This window comes from Zosterops lateralis (assembly GCF_965231275.1).
Source record: "Zosterops lateralis genome assembly, chromosome: 1".
In the NCBI taxonomy this organism is placed as follows: domain Eukaryota; kingdom Metazoa; phylum Chordata; class Aves; order Passeriformes; family Zosteropidae; genus Zosterops; species Zosterops lateralis.
In genome coordinates, this window is record NC_139762.1 from 46,739,150 (window position 1) to 46,761,570 (window position 22,421).

Sequence of the window (22,421 nt, forward strand, 5' to 3'; positions counted from 1 at the left end):
CAGAGTATTATTGACATAGGCCCAAATACTCTTTTTGTATGCTGGAATGCTACAAGATTACTCATGGATGTGTATGTATGTATGTTTTTCTATGTATTTTTAATGGATTCAAACAAGTTCTAAGTATACAAAATAAATGGAAATACTAATCCCTGGAAACCTTTGGTTCTGTACTACTTCTTTAAATTTCTTCTTCTTATATATATAGAAAATACAGACATATTATGTATTTACAAATCTAGGATGTCCTCATGGGAATAATCAGGTTGTCACACAGCACCTCTCTCACAATTCTAACATGAGACCAGTGCAACAAAACTTTAATAGGTCTGGTTTCAATTTTCTGAAAAGACAACAGATGTATTCATTTTCAAAGTCAGAGTAACATACTCACGCAAACAGTGTGAAACAGTGTGCAGACTTGCATCCAATGTTATGCTGCAGGAAGCTGGTGTGTAGAGAGACAGGCAGCAGGTATAGGAAGCTCAAATATCAGGAGGTAACAAAAAAATCTCATTTCATGTACTGAAATTTTTATTAAAATATCTTTGGACCACTTAAAAGAAACATAATTTATCATTTACTACCAGATGAACAAACTAAAACCAGCTGTTTCACACAGCAACTTGAAATTTGCTCCTTGATGAAGCTTTACAGGCCAAGTAATTTCAAATGTCCTGTCATGCAGCAGAACTGGTTGCATATGGTTACAGAACACACTATACATCTATATAATTTCAAAGTCACAGGTCACTTTTCCACCGCCTTGTTTTCCCAAATCCCATCAGCTCTCAGTGTCATTTTGACTTTGAGCACATCCTGTTACAGAAAAGATATAGAAATGGTCACTTTGTTTCTACACTCATCTGCCCAAAATTGTTACTTTCCCATTATGACCTGGGAGGTCAGAAGCAGAACCAGAGGGTCTTGCCCCAGGTTCACGGAGGCAGGAGATGCCAGGATCCCTTTAAAATTAGCACAGCACTCACACATGCCACTTTTGCTCCTGCTAGCTACTGAGAAGCTGAGGCAGCACAAGGCAGAAGCTCCCCTTTGTTTTGGTCTCTGGGCCAGGGAGGACTTTCTCTTCAGATCTTTTTTTGTTCCTTTCTTTTTCATTGCTGTCACCTGGGATGGCCAACCATGGCACCACAATGGGAAAAACAGAACAGCCTCTGCTCCATACAGTCACTCCAGCCCCCAGCAGAGCTCAGCTGCAGCAGGAGGCGCAGAGTCCACGCTGCCCCAGGCATCTCCCATCTTCTGCTGAGGAGGAGGCCAAGTCCCTCCAGGACTCCAGCCACTGACCAGTTCCAGCTGCCGCTGTTGATGGAGCTGCTGCTGCCGCCAGGAGAGAGACCCTGTCAGGTGATGTGGAGCAAACGGATCAGCAGCATTTGACTGGTTTTGGAGTCCAGGTTTCTTTTTGCTTTGTCCTTGTTCCTCATTGGTTGTTGTTTGGGAGGAGAGGGACCTTTATAATCACGGAGTTTCAGATGCTGTGGTGGTTTTTTCCCCTTTGTTCTCTCTGCACCACATGGTCAGAAAAGGGGCTTCTCCACCAGCTTGTCTTTGTCCCCTGAACCACGTGGTCCTCTATGGAGGCAAACATTTTGGGAGGGGTTTCTCTGCCATCTTGTTTTCTTTGTTCCCAAACAGTCCATGGGATTCAGCTCCTTTGTATGTAGTGCTGATTACTGTTATTCTGCCTGTTGCTGTTCCATTTTTAGTAAACTGTTATTTTTTCACTTATATGCTCTTGCTTTCATCTCTGCTTATTGGTGAAAGGGAAGCAGTTAAATCTAAAAGGGGCAGTAACTCATTTTGGAGTGTCTGGAAATTGTCAAACCAAGACTCACACAGCTATGGTGTTTCTTCACTTAAATTCCCTGTTTACATCTTCTCAGCTACTTGAAGAAAGCTAAATTAATACTTTTCCACAACTTAAAGATTAAACATATGTTTTAAAACAAGCTGTCTGAGATCCCAAATAATTATGAACACATAAGTAGTCAACTGGAACAAATGTACTTTAAAAAAACCTCCAAAATACTACCAAATCACTGAGCTCATCAGTGTCAAAACCAAAGGGCACAATTTCCAGTGGTTTAGGCTTTTCTTGCATTAGTTGATGCCATCGACTAGAATCAAAATCTTGATACCTTGCTGTCACAACCAATTAAAACGAATTTGATGTTTCTTAGACTGCAATCACCAAAAACAGGATCAAGCCTCCATGACTTTAGCAAATGCAGCCTTTACTGCAAGGCTCTGCAAAGAGCTAATTTTGCAAATCACAAATGGAAAGGTTATGCAAACTTTTGTTAAGCTGTGAGAGAAAACTTCAGTCTCTGTTTCACAGCAATGAAGTGTCTCTCTTTTGAATGTCAATAATTATAGATAAAACCCACAAAACTGTCAACTAAGGCTATTCAATATAGAGAAAATACATTTTAGTAATGGAGGGCATTTTAAAATTGATTGAAAATTTGTAAGCTGAATATATACAGTTATATTTGCTACTCATTTGTGACCTCAAATAGCTTTTATATACATGGTTAAATTCTCTTTTAAAATGAAGACATGACATACAGTACCAACTAACTGCAAAGACTTATTAGCTCTTGCTAATTTTATACAATATTTCTTTAGTTGGACTATAACAAAGTAAAAGAAGACTCAGACATCATGCTTCAATTTCTCAAAGCCCTCAATATTATTCAGGTCTATAGATGGGCATGTAAAGCATAAAAAAATACTACCCCTAATCATCATTTTCCTCATCATCGAATGAGAGAAGACTGCTGTTTTTTACTTGTTTAGCTGTACTCTGAGAAGTAGTTGCTTCCTTCTTAGTTTTCTTTGCTTCTTTCATCTTCTTACTTGAACTTACATTGAAGTCCAAAGACTTCTCTGATGAACGTTTGGCTGGTTTCCTGAACATAATTTTTCCATCAGCAGGTTCTGGTTCATCATCTGTAATAAAGAGAGTAAAGTCAGAACTCATCTGCAATGTTCACAAACACATATAGACCTTGAATTAAAATCAGTGAGACCTCTGAGAGAATACAACAATCATGAATATGTACTTTTTGGCCATCAACTCTGTATCAATGAATGTACTTCATGTACACACACCTGCTCCATGGCAGCCAGCCCTTGAAGACAATCCTCCTGCAGTTCTTATAAGAAATGGGGTTTCACTAACCAAAGCTCTAACTCAGAGGAGACTGTGAGCAGTAGAGCTTTTCCCACACATTCCATTCACATCCACTTACCAAAATGGAGGACAACTTCATAGAATGCTCTCACTCTGCTTCAGTATTTGTAAAATTCATGACAACGAATTTACTTATTTCAGAATTATGGCATCTCTTTAAATAACAAAACAGCATATATACAAGAAAAACTTTCTTTTCCCTAACATGTTCTGTCCTGCTGAGGCCACATGGTAATAAACCTCCCTTTTATTATCATAATGGATGAAAGTTTCAGGGTTTCTTTCTATCTGCAGAATCACCCAGCTATTCCAACTGACTAATTTTGCTCTAGTACATGCAGAGGAGCAGACAACAATCTTGAAAACAGGAGAAGTCCCTTCCATAATTATCAGGCAGAGTGGGAAAGCAACTGCATAAGTAACAGCATCAGGGCAGTATTTCTGGAAGATAAAGTGTAATTGTAAAGTCGTGAATCAGACACAAAGGTTCATGCTGCAGTAGTTTGCAATTTTTATAATGTATATGTGACAGAATGTTAAGGAGCCATAGGTTTTGTGCAAGATATTTTTCCTAAATTACTTTTGTGAAATTCATTACTCAACAGAAATGTGTTTGACAAGATTATGTGCTATTTAATTATAAGCAATAAATAACTTTTCTCTTTAGCAGAAATTCTTTCCTCAATATATCAGCACTACAGCAGAAGACTTAACATTTCAGTGTTATCTACACAGCACTGGCTGAAACTCTCTTCAGTGCATTCTCAAAACAATACAACTAATAAATCTGGTATCTTAGGGGTTGTGTGGTACAAATGAAGACATCAACTTCAGTGGGAAATTTCACTTAAAATGCTTTAAGTTTCAGAGACCCTCTTAAGGAAGAAACCTACCGTGAAAACTAGGCACCAATTCTGTCAATGGCTTCTATGGAATGCATACTTCCAAAAGGTGGATTTGGTGATGAGCTGGAGCACAAGGCTTATTGAGATGCAGCTCAGGGACCGGGGGTTGTCCAGTCTGGAGAAAAGGAGCTCAGGGGAGACCTCATCTCTCTCTCCAGCTGCCTGAAAGGAGGTTGTTGTGAGATGGGCATCAGTCTCTTCTCCCAGGTAACAAGCAATAGGACAAGAAATGGCCATGAGGTGAAATTTAGATTGCATACCAGGAAAAATTTCTTCACTGTGAGAGTAGTCAGGCATGGGAATAAGTTGTCCAGGGAAGCAGTGGAAACATCACCCTTTGCAGTGTTCAAGGAACACGTGGCACTTGAGGACATGGTTTTGTGGCAACAAAGCAGTGCAAGGTAAATAACTGGGGCTCTTTGGATCCTAGAGATCTTTTCCAAACCAAACAATTTCTTGATTCTATGATTCTACAGTAGTTTATGAGAAAATACTACTATGCAGAAAATAAACCAGGTTTGGGGAAAAATATTTCAGTCTTGGCACATTAGAAAAGCATTACAATTATGAAGAATTGGCAGCAATAATAAACTGTAGATAAGAAAAGCATAGTTCTCAATGGATCCATTGTGAACTCTACAGAGACTTTAGGTGTTTAGATGCTGTACATGTGATACAGAAGTTCAGGAAGCGCCTACAGTATATTTTGGGAGGGAAGCAGAACTCCTGAAAGCACATCACACCTAATGAATCAGAATACACCATGCATTATTTTTCTCAGAAGCTGGGCCTCCATTTTTGGGCTCAGCAGTTTAATAGCAAATAATTCCCTTTACTAATTCTTGCATAACTATAGTATTTATTTGGAAACGCAGATCTGCTAACTTAAATATGATCTGAGGAACAATATAAGCCAAATTTTGAAAAAAACAAATCTACAAGAAAAAAAGATCTGTAAGAAAAACGCCCCTTATGTGCAGACAACCATCTATGTACTGGAGCCCATTGGAGTGCCGAGTGTATACAGTACCCACACTGCTGTGGAAATGGCACAACCAGCTACTGGATTAGCATAAGGAGCAAAAAAAAAAAATCAAAGCCCATTGGACACTCTTGAACAAACAAACTATTGCATTTTCTTAGAGTGGTAGATTTAAAAACCTAACCCCTTAAAAATGTAGTTCAAAGTGTAGCCATAAAAGAAAACAGATGAACAGCTATGTATTTGTAATCCATGGAAAAACAGAGAACAGAAATTTTAATTTTACTCACAGCTGTCCTGCTACTCACATTTTGAACTGCACAAAATAATTTCATTTTGCCAACCAGATGGAGAAACTGCTAAGTATGTTTGCTATTTGAATTTAAACATGCAGTAAGCCATGGGCACAAACAGCAAAGCTCAAAAACTCCACAAAATGGCAACTAGCCATCAGAGCCACGTCAGCTCTGACCCCCAGGACTACAATACTATTCACAGGTCATTCTGCATCAAAGGAAATTATTTTAGCTCTTGGCCTGATTAAACACTGTCAAAACTTCATCATATGTTCATGGACATTTCTTTCAGCAGGAAAAGCCCAGACCAGCTTCAGAGAGCAGTGTGTGTTGGCAGTGCTTGACAAAGAATGAAGCAGGTGAGGAAACACAGTAGGCCTAGCCCTACCTTACCTACACGTGGAGACAGTGAGGACAGACTTCACTTTTTGAAAGAATTTGATATAGCAGTTCAAGAATTTTGTGTTGATTTGTTAAGATTGTCTTTTCCAGCTGGTAAAAAGACTTCATTTTATCCTTTGTAATTTTACCAGGTTCTTATGTGTCAGCTCTCCTTTTTTGTTTGCATCAAAGACCTACAAAAAAACTGACTTGTACTAAGAAATGCAAAAAAAAAAAAAAAAACAAAAAAACAAAAAAACAAAAAAACTAAAGGACTAAAGAAAGAATCTCAGTCTTGGTAGTTTTTAAAACAGTGTCCTAATAAAAGACTCTGTTAGTATTACAAATTATGGAAAGCAGCATTTCTGGTAAGCACACTGAAACACATGAAGTAGAATACATAAAAGCATAACAGGAGAAATACTAAGATCCACTCCTGACAAATGAGTCAAAAACTACACTAGCACATCGAATTCCCACTGATCTTATTCTGCTATTTACTGGATCACAAACTTTTACACTAGTTGACCAACATGAGTACAGTCAGATGTTGAAACTCACTTCACAAGTGAGATCAATTTAAGAAGCCACAAAGTCAAAAACTTCTTTTAACTTCGAGTCATATACTACAATAAAAGTAGAAATGAGGGTCTTAAAAAGAAATACTGCTCTTCAGTTTTGAGGTTTTTTACTTAGTAACCATTTGTGTAGTTAGCAGCACCACTTTTCAGCAGTTTCTGTCCACGTGGGTCAATAAGGCAACAAGAGGAAACATAAATGGCACCAAACTGTCAGGAACAACAGGAGGAAGAGTGGAACCCATATACGTCTATTCAAAAACAGAAGGTTAGGAAAAAAATTCCAATAACCTGGCAAATTTCTTAATGGTTTCTAAGGTTAGAAGTTCAGGTCAGCCATTTCAGATGCTGCTTCCAGTGCTCTCTAGACATCCATTCTCTATGCATGCCTTTGGAAGCATTTACTCCAGGATTTCAGCACACTGGTGGTTGGAAGATAAGAAGGCGACCCTTGCTTTGTAGTCAGTCTCAACTGTTTTAAGAGTACTTGGAAAAGTTTCCCTTACTTAAATACAGCAAAATTAGCTTTGATTTAAGTTCCTGTTATTTCACATATGATGGAGAGCAGCATTACCTCTGTGAGATGTATCTGATAGAGCAGCTGCTTAAATCAGAACAGCCTGTGCGTATTCAGAAAAAGGGCTCCAATAGCCGAGACAGCAAAGACTGTATTCTCCTTGTCTCTTCCCTCCACTGTTGTTCCCCAGAACCCAGCATACAGAATGAAACAAAAAAAATATTACAAGGCTTTGAACAAGAAAGGACACTTTTTGCCAAATTTGGTCATCTGCATATGTCTGAGTGTCCCAGAGGCCATATGAAGTAGAAAAGCAGTAGAAAAAAAATTGATTTCACAGACTGTAATGAATGCTGGGATAAACTATCTTGCAGTCATTCACATATTTTCTTTTGTGCAAATTTAATTTTTCATTGGACGATTTTTCTTTGTCTCCGAACAGTGACAATTTTAAAAATTATGCATAAAACATTAGGCAAAATCAATGTTGATAAACAAACTATTTTTTTAAAAGCCTCTGAGTCTGTGCTCAGAGAAGAGAAAAATATTTCAATACAGAAGGGTGTTTTTTCATATAAGAAAGGTTTGGTCCTAAATAAAAAAGATCCCTGTGATTCTACTTGCAAAAGCCAACAGAAAAGCTAGGATTTGTTCTGCCTTAGGAAGCAACTAAGTGCAGCTAGGACATTAATTAGCTGGTTTTACCAAATCAATGAAAAAAACGTTTTTAATCCATAAAAGAAAATGCAAGTCATGGGAACATCTGGTGTCTAAAATTAAAAATAAACAAAACCAAAATGAACAAAAACTGTAGCCATGTTAAAATAGTTATAGAAGAAAACAAAGGAGAAAGTATACAGACAAGATATGGGAAATTCTAGAGTAATATCACAATCCTAAACCTGAAGACAGGTCCTTTAAATGAAGACAATCACTACAAGTATAAAAGAGAAGAGGGGCAGAACCTGAAAAACGAGTACCTCCCATGTTTTGAAAAACTGTATCCACAGCAGATAGCAGCACATTTCTCAGGATCTATCAAAGTGCCCCAGCATTGATGCTGGAAAGGAAGATTATCAGTTGGGAAATTTACTCTCCTATTACCTTTTAGCTTCATGTAATTTCACTAATAATCTGATTTGGGACTACATAGTAAGATCTAATAGCCTTTAAATTAATTTGACTTTCAACTCTGGGATTAAAATCAAAGCAATATGAAATGCAACCAAGTCATGCAGCACCAAACTTTCTTGAAACTTCCCATTTTCAGAACTGACTGCCAAAGGGAAAAAAAAAAAAAAAAAAAAAAAAAAAATTCACTCTTACTCCAAACTCTCTTTATTAAACTGGAAGTAAACAGTTGTCGAAATACCTGCGTCAGGCTAGAAATCAAAATTTAAATCTAAAGGTCAGACTGACAGAGCAAAAATGGCCCAAAATACAAAAAAGCCTTCAGCAAGTTGTAGCATAGTCACACAAACCTCCCTTCATTGAAAATTTCACACTGGCTTCTGTCCGTAGCAGAGGAATACAGTAGCACTCACCCAGTTTATTCCCATAAGCCATAAAAAGGAAAAGGACACGAAGACCTCGCATTAACTGCAAAGGCAGATGAATGACTAATAACACAATAATGCAGAACAGAGGGCAGCAATCCCCAACACTCCTGCTACCTACTTCTGTGGATTTTTTCCTCCAAATGCAAGTTATTACTGAAGGGCTGAAGGGGTAATAAGCAGAGGTGACAAAGTCCTACAGGGACTCAATACTGCTATCCTCACTACATGCGATTATGTCTTAGGAATGTCTTTTTCCACCAAACAAGTTCAGTCACTCTATTCAAATACACTTCCATTTCCCACTGTGTATTCAGCTTGGTAGCTCTTTTGGACTTTTTTCACAGCATGGACTCCACCTCAATAGATTCTCATGGACAACTACATCTTTTTGCCCAGCTTTACAAAATCATTTTTCCTCCTACTGTGATCACTCAAAGTTCAAGTTGCTTATATGAAAAGGAAGCCAATGCTCAGAAAGAACTATGACATTTCTTTCCAATAAGTCGAAACTTCTCCCAATACTAGGAGGGTGAAAAGAAATTTTGTGATGATTTTAGAAACTGTGACACCAAGCATCTATATGCATTACACTTCAATAACAAGACGTCAGGAAGTAAGGCCAAAATTGAGCATGTATTCTCAGAGGAACTGAAGTCATATACCTGCTTAGACCTAACAAATACATATCTACCTGCAGAAAATAGTACCTAGTTTATTTAGTTTCAAGCTAACCTACGTTATTAAAACTTAAGATTTCTCATCAATCTGCTTTTCAAAAAACATAAGATTCTCAACATATTTTCTCCCACTTCTGTTACTGACTTCTCCATTTGAATTTTAACACATACGTCTACACAGAGACAGCACGAACCTGAATTTTCAAATCCAAATGGCAGACAAAGAGAGAAGCCAAGAGTGTCATATTGACAGCCATGTGCTAGGCCTCACAGTGTGCTCCAAATTCAGTTGGCAGCTTTTGTAAATAACCATAATGGCACAGAAGACGTCCAGTTTCTATGATTCACCTTTCTATTTTATACTTGTGAGGTTCTAGTTCCCATATTCTTAATTGTCAAGACATTTCCACTAGAGACAACAGTAGCTACATTCAATCTGTCAAGTCTTCTGTCAGCAAAAGATAAAGCTACATTTCATCACACCCTGTGTGATGATTGATGTTTCTGGATGCTCAAAGCACTTATGTCAATCATACCTGAATGATGAATACTGAGAGAAATTCTTAACATAACTCTATCTATCAGCTGTAGCTTCTCATCCCTACTGTCAAACTGCAGCAGCCCCACCCACATCGTTTCCATCTTTCCATTCTGTGTAATTCTTTGTGGCAGAGAAACATTTTTTTCTGGACTTTCCTGGGTTTTGGCACTCTTATATCATCTCTTTATCTTGCTTAATATATTTGCAAGTCACAACACATACTGGGGTTGATTTTAAGCAAGTAATCACATGGACCAGTCAGCTAAGTGAACATGTTCCCAAGCCACACATCTGCAATTTTTTCCACCAAAGCACAGACCTGAATCCCTCTACCCTGATGCTGTCTTTCATGAACTCATAAAATTACCTTTTAAACAGCCACTCTACTATCAAATTTGGCTGAACTAGTCAGTGAGTTCAAAACTGATCACAGGTGATGGCAAAGACTGTGCACTGGAATAACACAACAAAAAATTAATTTAAGGGAGTATTTAAGAGAGGATGGTGCACAATCAAGAAGCACAGAACTATATCATTATAAAAAGCCAGACAGTCTGAATATGTACTTAATGACTTGAGATTAGGAACCACAAGTGCAAATTATTTAGGTGAAAAATTCAGAACTAATCAAAGGCAGTATTAAACAGTAGAAAGCTGAGCACTTATCAGGCCTGCTATTGTGGGTTATCTCTTTGACTACACAAAGCAAGAAATTAGTAGTTTGAAATTCACCTGATTCTTTTGACTTTAAGGCCTCTTTGATTTGCTGTTTAATTTTCATTGCCTCTTCTGCAGTCAAGTCCCCTTTTTTCAGTGTCACCACTTGAGGCTGCTCATCTTCCTTGTCGCTGCCGTTGTCACTGTCATCGTCTGCGAGCGGAAGCTGCTCCCTCTGGACGAGAGAGAAATAAAAGCCATTCTGATCATCACTCCAGCTGTGGGCCAGTTGTCTTTGGTTTCACTTTTGCACAAGGGTTATTGAGGAGACTTGGCACAGCTGCCAGTGCCAGCCCCTTCCAACACACATTGTCCAAAGGACACTCCAATTCCACCACTGAGACATGGCTTCCCATTGAAAACACCAGCACGGGAGTGTGGGCTCCTTCAATTAGAGATCAGACTAGCAGGAACTTGGAAAGCAAGAAATTCATTCCTTTTCTTCACCATCTTGACTGTACAGGCACTGTCTGCTATGCAACTCTAAGAAAAGCTTTAAATGCATGGTTCCAAATCTGAGCCTCCTATGCTGTACTCAAAAACAGCACAAAGGGAAATGTGGGTCTGTGGTGGCTGGATTATTAAACTTGGCTAAACATACTCCTGTTTCTACTCTCAAACCTGTGCACTGGGACAAGAGAGCCAAATGGGGTAATTTTTTTTTTTTTTTTTTTTTTTTTTTTTTTTTTTTTTTAAATAATAAACCTTCTGGCATGGAAACCTCAGTGCATCAACCTGAAGTTTGGCAATATTAGAAGACCTGAAAACTTTATTTTGTAAGGAAAAGTATAGACAGTATTACTGTAATCAACTGATTATATATTATAATATGCTTATAAAAATATATATTGTTATGTATACATAACAATAAGCTCACTTCTAAGGTATCCTGTAAAATCCTACTTAGAGGAAACACATCCAAAATCACATTGGAAGCAGAAAAAAACCAGTGCCTCGGGGAAGGCTGCCTTTTAACAAGCTGTCTCATAACCTACTGCCCCTGCCCTGCCTTTCCAGCCACCATAACACACACACCATGACCACAGACTACAGCAAAATGTTCTGGATTGGGAGGGACCTTACAGGACACCTCCCACCAGGCCAGGGTGCTCAGAGTCCCATCCAACCTGGCCTTAAACAGCTCCAGGGAGGGGACACGGACAATGTCCCTGGGCAACCTGCCTCACCACCCTCACACCCAAGAATTTTTTTCTATAAAACTAACCTAAACTTTCCCTTTTTCAGTTCGAGCCCGTGTTAACTCCTTCCCATTAATTTTTTTACCGTACTTTTATAACACTGTTTCCACACCGCCCCCTTTCTCCACCGCCCTGGGCTTTTCCAGCCCCGTTCAGGCTCGGCCGTGCCCGCTGCTCCCCCCGGGCCCCCCCGGGCCCTGCGGGGCTGCCCCCACAGCAGCCTGGCTGTTGTTTTGGTCCGCCAACACAGAAGCAAAAACAAATCACATAGATGATTTCAGTCTGTTTTAACCGAGCAACTACGGCTCCCCCTCGCATTACAAAACCCTGGGATGTTGTTTCTACGCGAGAAGGCAGGGGCGAGGATGGGCGGGCACCACGGCTCGGGGAGCACCGAGGAGCGGGCGCTGCTCCTTCCCACCCGCGGTGCAGGGCGTTACCTTGGTGTCCACCGTGGGGCCCTCCCGATACCCGACCTGCCGCTTGAAGCGGCTGAGGAAGGCGGGCTCGGCCGGCCGCACGTAGGAGACCTGGTTCCTCTTGCTCATGGCCGCCGCTGCTGGCGCTTCCGGGCGGGAGAGGAGCAGCCCCGCCCCTCCTTCCGGGCCGCCCCTGGCCAATGGCGGCGCCCGCGCTGGCCGCGCGCAGGGGGCGGGGCCGCGCCGCTGAGCGCCAAATTCAAAGCGCCGCCATTTTGGAGCGGCGGGCGGGCTTGGGGTGGCCATGGCTCCCGGCGTGAGAGGTGAGCGGGGCGGCCGGGAACGGACATGGGGGTGTGCCCGCGGCTCGGGGGGCAGGGCGGCTCGGGGGGCAGGGCGGCTCGGGGATGCGGAACGGCTCGGGAATGAGGAAGGGCTGTGCCCGGGGGAGCCCCCCTGTGCCGTGCCCCGGCAGGGAGAACAGCGGGGCCCGGTGTGACCGTGCCGGGGGAGCTCGGTGTCCCCAGGCCGGCGCCGCCCCGGCGGTGTCACGGTGCCTGCGCCCTTTCCCGGAATCGCAGAATGAGCTCAGTCCGAAGAGACCCACAAGGATCATCGGGTCCAACTCCTGGCCCTACACAGCACCGTCCCCAGGAGTCACACCGTGTGCCCGAGAGCATTGCCCGAATGCCTCTTGAACTCCTGTCAGGCTGGTGTTGAGACTTCTCTGGAGAGCCTGTTCCACCCTCTGGGTGAAAAACATTTTTGTTAGCCGAGGGAAGAACACACAACCGCGAAACTGCGTGCGGTGCTTTATTTCAGAGCTCTGGGAGCAGAGCGTCCAGTTCGGACGACCCAAAATTTCCTCTCACCAACATGCTAAAATGAATACAATTTTATACCTTTCTTGGTACATAAGGATTCATGTTAATCATTAAAACCCCATTGTTCCATTAATTCCATCCCGAGGAACAATGGTCTGTGTGATTTTGCACAAGATTTTGGTTGGAGAAAATAATCATATTTAGTTACCAAACTAATATTACAATTGACAATTCTAGCATGCGTCATACTAATGATTGTATCGGTACAGATCCTCCTGACCTAACTTTATTCTTTTTAGAGCCTGTGCGTTCTACCAGGGTTCCCCCTTTCTCTCCCCCCACCACCTGTGCAAAGTTATACTTTGTACTTCATTTAATTAAAACAATTGCATGGAATAACCTCCTGGTTACAGTAGAGCCGATCCCTGTTCTTGGGCCCTTGCTACTTCAGAAATCAATTTAACCCTGTGCTATCATTTTCATAATATCCCACCCAAACCTCCCCGACACAACTTCAGGCTGTGCAAGTACCTATCGGTCTGATTTCAGTTCTTAAATGCACCCCTTTCCTTGATAACTTGTGCAACTGAAGAATAAATTGTTTAATTAGAGGCTAAAATGTTTCTCAGATGTTGAGTAAGTCAGAACAGCACATAAAAAGCTCATGCAGCAGCCAGATATTTAGGTGGTATGAATGTCAAAGAGAAGGTTTTCATATTTGCACATCATTGTTCATTCTGCTGTTAAAGGTGATCCTCTGACAAAAAAAAAACCTGTGTGCTTGTAAAGATTTTATAAACACTTTATTGTTGGAGTATTTTAAGGCATTGTCTTTCATTGTTATTTTGCTTATTTTCTAAATGCGTTTTTGTTACTTAGTTTATATTTTGACTGTATTATGTACTTTCATGTCAGATTCACCCTTAAGTAAAAAGTAAGTCATTTTATCTACCTGTGGGGTAATATGTGCAATCCCCTTGAGATCTGAATCTGTGCAAAATGAGGCTGAAACTCTCAATCAATGAGGTTGGAAAAGACCTCTGAGATCATGGAGTCCAAGTACTTCCTCCCATGAGTCCACCAAAAACCAATGTTGAAGTAACCTTGGCCAGTGCATCAGGCCTGGATACCATTTGTTTAACCTACTCAAACCCCAAGAAGCCTTTCTCAACCTGCTTAGTCAGTTTACCAGTACACAACTGGCCAATACCAAAAAATGTTTCTCCTGATCTTTCACGATTTATCTTAAATCCCACTAAGGAAATGGGGTGTCCAAACCAAATTTCTCCCCAAAGCACCCTATGAACCTCAAGAATTGGAAGTCTCTAGCTCAGTGAAAATAGAGTTTTGCATAATATTTGATTTTCTTAGATCAAAACAAAGACAAAATTACAGATGACACACCATATCATATCTGGTACAGAAATGTGACATCTTGGTGCCATTTCACCTCAGTCTTGCACACAGCACCCAACCATATCCCTCTGCAGTTACCACAAGGAATCTTTCTCATTTGTGGAGATAGTTTGGCCTGCCATTCCATGAAAAGTAGTCCATGTAGCATTGGAAGACTTGCTTTGTTGACACCTCACATAAAAATGGTAGAAAAACAGAAACACAGAGGAAAGAGGTTCGTCGATCAACATGGACTGATTGTGACGATAACTTTAGAGTTTAAAATTTAAGAAAAACATTAATGGCAGCTCTCCTACCTCAAGCTGCTTCAGGAGCTGCACTGAAACAATTGAATCAACTGAGTTATTAGCTAAGTAAACAATCTTGTGCCATTTCCCTCACACTGAGCAATTTATTAACTGGTGTTCAAAGTGTGAGGCATCCAACTCTGCAAAACAGAGCAGCAATCTGAACAACACCTTGTCAACCAGGCCATGGCACTGAGTGCCATTCCAAACACCTCCAAGCATGGTGACTCCAATACCTCCCTGGGCAGCCCATTCCAAAGGCTTATCATCCTTTCAGTGAAGACATTCCTCCTGATGTCCAACCTGAACCTCCTCTGGCACAGCTTGAGGCCAGATCCTCTTGTCCTGTCACCTGGGAGAAGTGTCTGACCCCAACCTGTCTACAACCTCCTTCCAGGCAGCTGAAGAGTAATAAGGTCTCCCAGAGCCTCCTTTTTGCCAGGCTAAACAAACGACACATTCACAAGTGTGTGCATGTTCACATTAAAGGACTGGAGCTTTCTGTCCCCAGCAAATCTTTCTGTCAAAGGAAGATAATTACCAAATATTTTCATGCCGTTTTGTTCATGCACAAAAGAGATATTTATAAGGCTCTCCATTTATTTCCCTCTGTACTGCTCACAGTATTTTCTATTTAAGTGGGGAGTTTTAAGCACTAATTTTATTTTAATCTTTGTGTGTCTCTCTTTTCTTTTATAGGAGATTTGCGTGACTCTTCAGTATCTTCCTTGAACTCACCTAGGTAAAATAATACTGGCCAGTTCCCATATATTATTAATCACATTGCACAGAAAGTGCAAACAAAACCTGCCATAACTTTGTGAGATAATTTAAAGTTTTTTCTTTCAATCTTCATCTGCCTAAAATCACTGCCTTTCTGTCCTAATATCCTTACAGGCTTAGAAAAAGAGTATTCATAATAAAACTGTTGCACTGACATGTTGAGTTCCTCTTGGAATGCTGCCATGCAATAAATTTTCATTTGTCCAATAAGAGTCCAGCTGGACTCTTAGAGTTTATATGAAGAAATATCTCACTAGGAACAGTGAGGAAGCCCTAAACTAAAACAAAAACCAAAAAGCCCTCCTCCAAGTGTAAACTGTGCCACAACTCAGAATGATGTTATACAATGGGAGGACATTTGGCAAATTAATTTAGTGTCTCTTAAATCCAGTATAACATTTTCCCTTTCCTCTGCCACTAGCCAACTGCACATTTCATTCATGAAGACTCTTCCTTCCCCACTTTTAAAACTGTTCTTTTCCTCTCTCTTGTATACCAAAAGTAAAAATAGCAGTTATAATACCCTTCTGCTAAAACTTTTGGAAAAGAATGAAGTAAATCCAAGTTTGCTACTTCATGGAAGAATTTAATTCTTTAATATTTTATGGATGTATTGATATTTATGGCAGAACTCTTCAGAGCCTCGATGTAAGTCATGCACAGTCACTTACTAAAGCTCATAAATGTGATGAAATTGGTTAGGGATGTTTCAGATGCAGGTACTTGATATGCTTCATTTGATTCATTGATCAAGAATTGATTCTTTTTCCCCTTCTTGTGAGCACCAAAGGAAAATGCTAACAACTTTTTTTGCTGGACTGTAGCATCATCTGATCCGTTTGACCATTAAAACTTCCAGGAATAAGACAGGCATCTCATGTTCACTGTGCAACGTGTTCTTTTAGAGCTAAAATTAGATGCCACAGCAAAATTGCATGTAACTGCATGTTCTTTGTTTTTTAAATCTCCCACATTTCAACCTTTAATGATTTAATCTAAAGGTAGTATGATTTTTGGACAGACTTTTGTAAGATTTTATGTCCTTAATCTGATTGTTGTGATTTAATTTTATCAGACAGCTGATCTATTTGAAATAATCTAACGCATAAACATTTATTTAGTGTTGAAGGTGATGCTATCAAAGTTTTTGTAAGGGTGCGTCCCCCTTCAGAGAGAACTGCACTGACCGATGGAGATCACGGCCTGTGCTTATCTGTCCTTTCATCAAATACCATCCGCCTCCATTCCAAGCCTGAGCCAAAGATCTTCACTTTTGATTATGTTGCAAATATGGAAACAACGCAGGTAATCATTTCCAGAATCTCATAACTACTGCTGTTTTTACCCAAGGTTTGGCAACTACTATGCTAAGCCTTTCTAAAGATGCATTAGGTCCAATTTTTTGCAGTGGTCAGATTGGAAATATGTTGTTATAGTACAGGATGCTGCACTGAATTCTGCTCTCTAACAGTTTGGATGTAATTTTTTTTTAATCTGTTATTTTCTTTAATTGGAGTTTGAACTAAAATCGAAGGGCTTTTTGTAAACATTTTGGTAACACTATTAAGATAAAATAAATCTGTCTATTGAGACAAATGTATAAAAATAACTAGTAGCTGATATTAAGATGTGATATCACAGAATATGTTGAGTTGGAAGGGACTCACAAGGATCATCAAGTTCAACTCCTGGTCCTGCACATTTGTACTCAAGGAACTTCAGAGTTTATATTCTGTTTTCTATATTTCCTTCTTAAAATTTTACCTTTTAAATTGCTCACCTGGGCAAGTAATATTGGAAAGAAAATCCTTCCATTTAATTTCTATAATATGGTGTTTGACATTCTGAACATAATTTTAATTCTTCTAAGACTCCCAATTTCACTTAATTTCTGTTCAAAAAACAAAAAACCCACCAAAACTCCCAAAACCTCACCTGCTGTAGGCTATTATTTGTAGCTAGGTTCTTCTTGCAGATCTAAGAGAAAAATGTGAAGATAGATGAGACTAAGTTGTGTAGGTCTGTTATATGCCATTGTGCAGTGGCAAATGTTGAAAGCTAGATTTTAATAAGTGTCACAGGCACTTGGCCTACAGATGGTATAAACTGCATAACATACTCAAAAATAATGTGTATTTGGAAGCTGTTACTATGATGCTGAGTTGTATTATTTCTCTTTGAGTTTATCAAGGAATACAATTTTTTCAGACAGAATGATTTATGTCACAAAGACTTAGGATATATCATTTTGCTGTGAGAGTTCCAGGGGTCATGGTACATGTCTAACCTTAAGGAATGCATCTGTTATATACAATAAAGTTATGGCATAGGAAACACTGATATAAAAGATACTTTAACAGGTGATGCCAAGTGCCTTCTCTTTTCCTTGTCCCCAGGAGTCTGTGTTCTCAAGCGTGGCTAAAAACATTGTTGAATCTTGTATGAATGGCTACAATGGAACCATCTTTGCATAGTAAGTGATTTTTGTAGCAATTACAGTCATTTCACAGCAATGGAAACATTTAAGGAGATTGTGCTAAGAAGCAGTTGGGGTTTTAAGAGCCAGAGCCTGCCTGATGTTACAGTAAACTTTAAAACTGCTTCCTTACTGCAGCACAGCATAAGGAATGTTCTTGCAATATTGAGTGGTATTCCTTGCCCCTCTTTTGGAGGAATCTGTATGTAGGTGTTATGCTTTTAACACTTAAGGCTAATAATGCTGGTGTAAACTCATTTCAATGTTACTGTTACTTACTTTAAAAATAGGTGTTTCATTGTACTGTTAAAGAGAAAGCTAGTGGTTTTCAGTAGATCTGTGGTGCAATTGAATGAAAGTTGTTTTAACTTGATATTTGGTCAGCTGAATTCTTCAATGACTCTTGGCTGCCTTTGGGAGAACTCATAAATGATAGTTTTAACTTTTAGAATATATTTAAGATAGAAATATATCCATGACTAGTAGTATCATTAATATCATTAATAGTAATATCATTATATTAACTCAGTGTTTTTTCATTTTGAAAACTGAGGAAGCACTTTGGTCAGAAAGTGCTGATTTATAGGGCTAATCTAATCAAAACCTTACTGTGGTTTTTTTTAGTGTAGCACAGCTTTTGCAAAACTGTGAAGTCTACTTCGCTACAATATACAAATGTGGGAAAATGGAATGAATTTGCCCTGAACTTTCTGTAGCATGATTAATAAGTACATTCGAAAAAAAACTAGGAAAAAAAAAACTTTTAAGTCAAATGTATCTTTATGTGCACTGAGTGACATAAAGCTCAAAAGATTGACCCAAAAATTAGTTTTATGTATGTATTTGAAAGCCTTCATTTTAATGCTAACTTCCCTTTCCAACAGAAATGAGAGAGAAAATGGTGGGTGGTAGCAGAGACCAAACGGGATTTATCTAATGGGATTTCTTGGTAAAATTTGCTGTTCTATTTTTATACCTTTTTAGCTGACTGATTTCTCAGCTTGCTTCTATCTCCTTATCTTCAGTTTAGAAATTTTTGTTTGCTTCCTTTAAGCTTTGATTTCTCCTTAAAATATGTAGATTAAAGAAAATTTCAGAATAAAGTTTAATCTTTTTTTTTTCCTTTTTGTCAGTGGCCAGACTGGGTCAGGAAAAACCTTTACTATGATGGGTAAGTGTATGAGAGATTAATCTTTTAGTGATTTCTTAATTTTATTTTTTTTTCTCGTGAGATGTGTTCCTCATGTCAACTGTTACTCTTGAGTACTACTAATTAATTACTTTTTTAATTTAAAAATCTCTTTAGGACCGTCTGATTCCGATAATTTCACTCACAGTCTGAGAGGTGTAATTCCACGGAGCTTTGAATATTTATTTTTTCTAATTGAGCGGGAAAAGGAAAAGGTACATTTATTTTACAGTTACTATTGCAGTAAAGTGATGTCTCACAGTAAAGATTAGCCAAGATTGATAAACTCAGTGTGCAGCCATTAAGTTGCCAAGATTATTGCCATCTTGCCTTAAATGTATTAATGAGAAATGCTTGCATCTAGTACTCTACCAAATTATAGTACAGTTTCTTCAGACACAAGTTTGCTTATATTTTGAGTCTAAAAATGCATCTAGGTTTCTGGATGTTGGTTGTCACCTTGGTATCAGAAATGTAAACTATACAGAATATATATGCAATGTAATAGCTTTAGATATGTGTGAAAAGAGATTTGCTGCCATAAAATGTCAGATTTAATAAAGCCAATCTGTTTATAGTGTAAATTACTGTGTTTTTCAGGCTGGCAGTGGGAAGAGTTTTCTCTGCAAATGCTCATTTATTGAAATCTACAACGAGCAGATATTTGACTTGCTAGATTCTGCTTCATCTGGACTCTTTCTCAGAGAACACATCAAGAAGGGAGTCTTTGTTGATGGTGCTGTTGAACAGGTGTTGTCTTCTGCTGCTGAAGCATACCAGGTATTTTTAGGCACTTTTTAATGCTGGACTATTTATCTTAAATATTATTTGGTAAATATTCCTCTTGGATTAAAGCACATTTTTTTGTTTATTTTTTGTCTGACTCTTTCTCCCCCTAACTCCATACTCCAAAACACAAAAAGCTGGTTTAAGGCAATGTTTCCTGACTATCCCATACCTGTAAGAAATCCAACAAGTTCTGGAGTTTGAAATGCCTGACTGGCAATTAAAGTAATCTTTCCCTAATGCTTACTCTACACATCTCTAAAATAGCAACAGAAAACTATATTTTCTGCTAAGTGGGCTCCATGTGTTCCAGCACTGTCAGGTTTATTTCTCCATGAATGATACTCATGGTACTTGTGTGACTTTAATTTGTTTTTAATTATTTTTGTGTACTGCTAGTGTACACCAGTATGGGGCATGCTATGCTTTCAAACAGCAATGGCATTTTTGGAGAAAAGAAGTTAATATTATAACAAGTTCTGCTACTAAACTTGACTGTAGCTATATCTTTTTCACCTTAAAAATACTTCCATTGAAAAACAGTAAAAAAAGTCTTTATACTGGAGATTTTTGAAAGCTGTTGCATGGAGTTGTGCATATGGCTGCTCATGTCACCTGTATGTAAGGAACAGTCTGACACAGTTGAAACTGTGACGTGTTTTTCATGCTTAGGTATTAACTATGGGCTGGAGAAACCGTCGTGTAGCGTCGACCTCCATGAACAGAGAATCCTCCAGATCACATGCAGTTTTCACTATCACAGTGGAATCCATGGAGAAAAACAACGAGGTTGTGAACATTCGGTCTTCCCTGCTCAACCTGGTAGACTTGGCAGGATCTGAGAGACAGAAGGACACCCATACAGAAGGACTGAGGTTAAAGGTTAGTTCTGCAGTATCTGTGGAATCTTTCTCCTTTCAGATGCAGTGTCCTGTTCTATCCACCGAATCCATTCACTCTTGTTCCCTTCTCTTTTTTAGGAAGCAGGTAACATCAATCGATCACTAAGCTGCCTGGGCCAAGTAATCACAGCACTTGTTGATGTGGGCAATGGCAAACAGAGACACATTTGTTACCGGGATTCCAAGCTCACTTTTCTGCTACGGGTAAATCCTCTGGATTTTATCTGCTACCTGGGATGTAGAAAAAAAAATTTCATTGGGCTTTTTTACTATAAAAAGATGAACTCCAGTGCATTAAAGTTGTTTCAATATTGGGCAAGTGGAAAAAAGATTGAAAATTATCTTCTGAACCTAAACAGATTTCTAACCAATCTGCTACTGTCAACTGAAGACAAATCTATTTATTCTCATAAGCTCCTACTACATATACATATTTGGAAGTTTTAATGAGAAAAAAAGCACATTTTCATCCTTGTAATTTGGGAAATAATGCATATCAAAGTGTAATATTTAGAGATGTGTTGAAACATCTGATGTGATTTCCAGAATTAGCTTATGTGTGCTTACGGTTGGTCTGGTGTTAAAGATTAGTTAAATTTAATCTCCTACCTGAGAGCTTATAACCTCTTTTCAAAAGGAGCACAAAACAAAGACAGAAGCAGTCAAAGATTTGTTGCATGTCAGCACTTACCAAAATTCTGTGAAGAGTACATGAATGTCTGTAGTATAATTTTGTGTTATAAAATGGTATTTGTACACATACAGTATTTGTATTGCAACACAGTATTGTGGTCACAGCAAAATTTCTCAATGTTCCATCACAGATCTGTGTAGATTGATGAAACTCTGAGGAATTACGTTCTTCCAATGCAACACAAAATACATAAAAATTGTAAGAGAATTACAATTTTGTGAGCTGTTACTTTAAGTGGTTATTTTTTTGAGGTGTCTATATGGCAAAGAAGGCCACAAACATGGTCTTCACTACTAGAGAAAGTGCCATTGAGGCTTGTGGACTATTCTGTAGTACCAGAATTCTAGTCTTTAGCTATAAATGCTGCCTTCTGAGATTTGAGAGCTACTTGTTTAACAGCACAAAAACACCTGAAGATATGCATGTAAAAGGGAGATGATCATTTTATATCCTTGGTCAAGAATCTGTTGGTTTGTGATTTTGTTTGTTTGGTAGTTGCAACCAGAAGGAAGATGGCGTGGAACAATCAACAGATGGTGTCAAAAGTGATGTGGAAATAGTAATGCTAATTACCAAAATTATTTTTGCAGTTGTTTAGAATTTTTTCCTCTCCCTGCTGTTCAGGTGAAGAAAGTATCTCAATATAGTCAGGGCTTAGAAGCCCCAAATAAAGTCTTAATTTACAGTCAAATCCTTTATACCCACATTTGAAATAAAATTTGAGAAACTTACCTTCTATGTGGATATTTGTTAAACAATTTTCTTTCTGCAATTTGTTCAAAATGATATACAGTATCTTTTAGATGATGGCTTCCTATTGTCACCAAAAGAATGTAAATAAAACTAACTTCCATGTTTTTAAATAGGATTCTCTTGGTGGTAATGCAAAAACGTGTATAATCGCAAATGTTCACCCGGGATCCAAGTGTTTTGGTGAAACACTGTCCACACTTAATTTTGCTCAGAGAGCAAAGTTGATTAAAAACAAGGTAAGATACTTACTTACTGTCTTTATTGTAGCAACAGACACTTGTCATTTAACTTAAATATCTGCAAGCAAGGTAGATTCACTG

At 38.9% G+C, this 22,421-nt stretch overlaps 2 protein-coding genes across 2 annotated transcripts in view; one reads left to right on the top strand and one right to left on the bottom strand.

The window, feature by feature from the left end:
* Positions 1-513: 513 nt before the first annotated feature.
* On the bottom strand, positions 514-12,126 carry KIAA1143. The gene is made up of 3 exons (XM_083867382.1): positions 12,013-12,126; positions 10,389-10,548; positions 514-2,976 (listed from the first exon to the last, which is right to left on the bottom strand). Exons 1-3 carry the CDS (start codon positions 12,118-12,120, stop codon positions 2,765-2,767), a joined length of 480 nt encoding a protein of 159 aa, XP_083723508.1. The 5' UTR covers positions 12,121-12,126; the 3' UTR covers positions 514-2,764.
* A 153-nt stretch (positions 12,127-12,279) lies between these two features.
* The window catches only part of KIF15 (kinesin family member 15), a 35,661-nt gene continuing 25,519 nt past the window's right edge, over positions 12,280-22,421 (top strand). The window contains exons 1-10 of the mRNA XM_083866842.1: positions 12,280-12,314; positions 15,218-15,260; positions 16,423-16,606; positions 17,698-17,774; positions 18,911-18,948; positions 19,084-19,181; positions 19,567-19,746; positions 20,425-20,634; positions 20,733-20,858; positions 22,215-22,337. Coding sequence (XP_083722968.1) covers positions 12,296-12,314; positions 15,218-15,260; positions 16,423-16,606; positions 17,698-17,774; positions 18,911-18,948; positions 19,084-19,181; positions 19,567-19,746; positions 20,425-20,634; positions 20,733-20,858; positions 22,215-22,337 — 1,098 coding nt within the window. The 5' untranslated portion in view covers positions 12,280-12,295. The remainder of the gene's footprint in view (positions 12,315-15,217; positions 15,261-16,422; positions 16,607-17,697; positions 17,775-18,910; positions 18,949-19,083; positions 19,182-19,566; positions 19,747-20,424; positions 20,635-20,732; positions 20,859-22,214; positions 22,338-22,421) is intronic.